Source organism: Dasypus novemcinctus, chromosome 10, assembly GCF_030445035.2.
Source record: "Dasypus novemcinctus isolate mDasNov1 chromosome 10, mDasNov1.1.hap2, whole genome shotgun sequence".
Taxonomy (NCBI): domain Eukaryota; kingdom Metazoa; phylum Chordata; class Mammalia; order Cingulata; family Dasypodidae; genus Dasypus; species Dasypus novemcinctus.
Genome location: NC_080682.1, coordinates 5,166,866 through 5,169,392, shown reverse-complemented (window position 1 = coordinate 5,169,392; position 2,527 = coordinate 5,166,866). Strand labels below are relative to the sequence as shown.

The 2,527-nt window shown below is 71.1% G+C and overlaps 1 protein-coding gene across 1 annotated transcript; it reads right to left on the bottom strand.

The window, feature by feature from the left end:
* Nucleotides 1–633: 633 nt before the first annotated feature.
* FGF4 (fibroblast growth factor 4) lies at nucleotides 634–2,190 on the bottom strand. The gene is made up of 3 exons (XM_058306367.1): nucleotides 1,854–2,190; nucleotides 1,188–1,291; nucleotides 634–810 (listed from the first exon to the last, which is right to left on the bottom strand). Exons 1-3 carry the CDS (start codon nucleotides 2,188–2,190, stop codon nucleotides 634–636), a joined length of 618 nt encoding a protein of 205 aa, XP_058162350.1.
* Nucleotides 2,191–2,527: the final 337 nt, after the last annotated feature.

The following is a 2,527-nucleotide window of genomic DNA, read 5'->3' as shown; positions in this document are numbered from 1 at the left end:
GCTTTCTGCCTTTTCCGCAGTGCCCAGAGCAACGTGGATAGCGGCAGAGCCAAAAAAGGAGTTTACCAAGTTGTCTAAGGGTCTCGCCCGCCTGGGAGATGGGAGGGAGATTGACGACAGGAAAGTTCAAAGGTCAGCCTTGGTAGAGCTAAAAACGGAGGGGCAGGGAAGCCTTCGCCAGCGCACCCTCTGCACCCGAAGTAAACCGATATGCCCCAATTAATAGCAACAGGGCACAGAGGGAGTGGGCCGCCGCCGGCTCCCCAAGTCCAGCAGGGCCTTCCCAAACCCAGGGATGCTCCCCTCGGGGTTGATCAGACAGATGTCCCTGTGTTTGAAAACACAGAATAGCAGCACATTTGTGACGACTTTGTAACAAGTTAAATAAATCCGAAGGTAGAGCTCTGCACGGTTGCACCAGGTCCGCAGGGTGTTTTGTGGGGTTGTTTTTTTTTTTTTTGGCTTTTTTTTTTCCCAGAAAAATAAAAAACACACCCACAGAACCATAAATAATTTGGTGTCAACATATACACGTTTAAATAATTAATTTAAATATGTTACACCTACTCTCACATTAAACTCTCCGCCAGAAAGTGCACCACAGTTGTCCTCCGCGCTCCCCTGGGGGGGGGGTCACAGCCTGGGGAGGAAGTGGGTGACCTTCATGGTGGGGGACACCCGGGTCCCCTTCTTGGTCCTGCCGCTCTTGCTCAGCGCGATGAAGAGCCCGGGGTACTGGTAGGACTCGTAGGCGTTGTAGTTGTTGGGCAGCAGGGTCTCCTTGAACTTGCACTCGTCAGTGAAGAAAGGCTGGAGGGACAAAGGGGCTGGTGAGGAGCCAGCGGCGGGCCACCCCCTGGGCCGGGGGCTGCGTCGCCTCCAGCCTCGGCTGTGGGCCGAGATGGCTTCTGGGGAGTGACCCCGAAGGGGGCAGGGGCGGGGGGCGCGGCCCTCGGCAGCTGGGGCCCCAGCCACCTGCCAGGCGCCCGGCACCGGGGCATTTCCTCTGGGCCGCCGAGGGCCGCGGCGGTGCCGGCTCAGGACCCGCCGCCCGGGGCCAGGGAAGGGGTCCCGGTGGCTGCCCACCCGGTGGCCCTGCGTGGCCGGCTCCACCATCCAGGCGCGGGTGGGCCCGCGGGAGCCCGGGACCCTGGCGCTGCGCCGGCCGGGGACCCTGCCATACTCACGGAGCCGTAGAGCTTCCCCTTGTTGTTCATGGCCACGAAGAAGCGGCTGGACACCCCAAAGATGCTCACGACGCCCCGCTCCACGGGCGAGAGCTCCAGAAGGCCTGGGGGCGGGCGCCCGTCACTCCGGGGCAGGGGCCCCTGCGCCAGCCTCCCTCCCCGGCTCCCTCCCCGGCCGGGGCCTCCCTGGGGACTCCCCATTTCGCAGGTGGAGGTGGTGTCAAGGAGCCCCCGGCGCGGGCCCCCCCACGGGTTTGAAGGCGCGCTCGCCTCCTCCCCAGGGACCTCGCGGACGAAGTGGCCCGAAGGTCCCCCAAGCCCAGCCTCGGCCTGGGCGCGCGGCCCGGGCCCCCGCGCGTGCCGGGGGCTGCGCTGCGCGCCGCGTGCCCACGGGCGACGCCGCTGGAATCCGGCGCCGGGAGCCGCCGAGGGCGGGAGGCGGGGCCGGCCGCCGGGGGGCGCGGAGCCGGGGGCGCGGCGGCTCGCGGAGCCAGGGAGGCTCGGCCCCGGGGGGGGGGGGGGGGGGGGACCGGCACGCGGGGCCGCCGCGCTTAGCAGGCGCGCGAGCAGGTGCCGGCGCCCGGGCGGCGAGCGAGGCTGCGGGAGGAGGAAGAGGTGGCCGCTGCCCTCGGGCCCGGCCCCTCCCGCCCGGGCGGCCCCACTCACTGTCGCTCGTGTCCGCGTGCACGCCGCCGATGTGGCCGTCGGGGAGCACCTGGAGGTGGAAGCCGATGCCCACGTTGCAGTACAGCCGCCGCAGCCGCTTGATGCCCAGCAGGTAGTCGCCGGCGCCGCTCTGGACGGCCGCCTCCGGAGGCCGCGCGGCCACCGGCAGCCGCGCCAGGGAGCGCGCCACCAGGCTCTCCCAGCGCCGCTCGAGCTCGGCCTCCAGCGTGCCGTTGGGGGCGGTGGGCGCGGCGCCCCCTCGGAGCGCCCAGGGCGCCAGCAGGGCCAGCAGGACCGCCGGGAGCAGCGCCTTCGCGGCCGCCCCGGGCCCCGCCATCCCGGCCCGCGGGCCGTGCGTCCGGCAGTCGGTGGGTGCGCCCGGGACCCCGCGGGAGCGCACGGCCTGGGCGGGACTGGGCAGGGGGCGGCGCGGCGCGGGGGGGCGGCGGGCCGCAGGGCGCCGGGGCACCCGGGCTGCGCGCGGCGGTGCGGGGACGCACGGGCTGCGGAGCGGTGCGCGCCTCCCTGCGCTCGCCGCCAGCCCCGGGCCAGGCCGCTATATATAGCCGGGCGCCCCCTCCTACTCGCCCGCTCCCGCGGGGGGCCGTTCGCCTTCGCCTCGGCGCCCGGGGCGCTGTGGCGCTCCCGGCTGCTCGCAGGCCTCCTGCCAATCA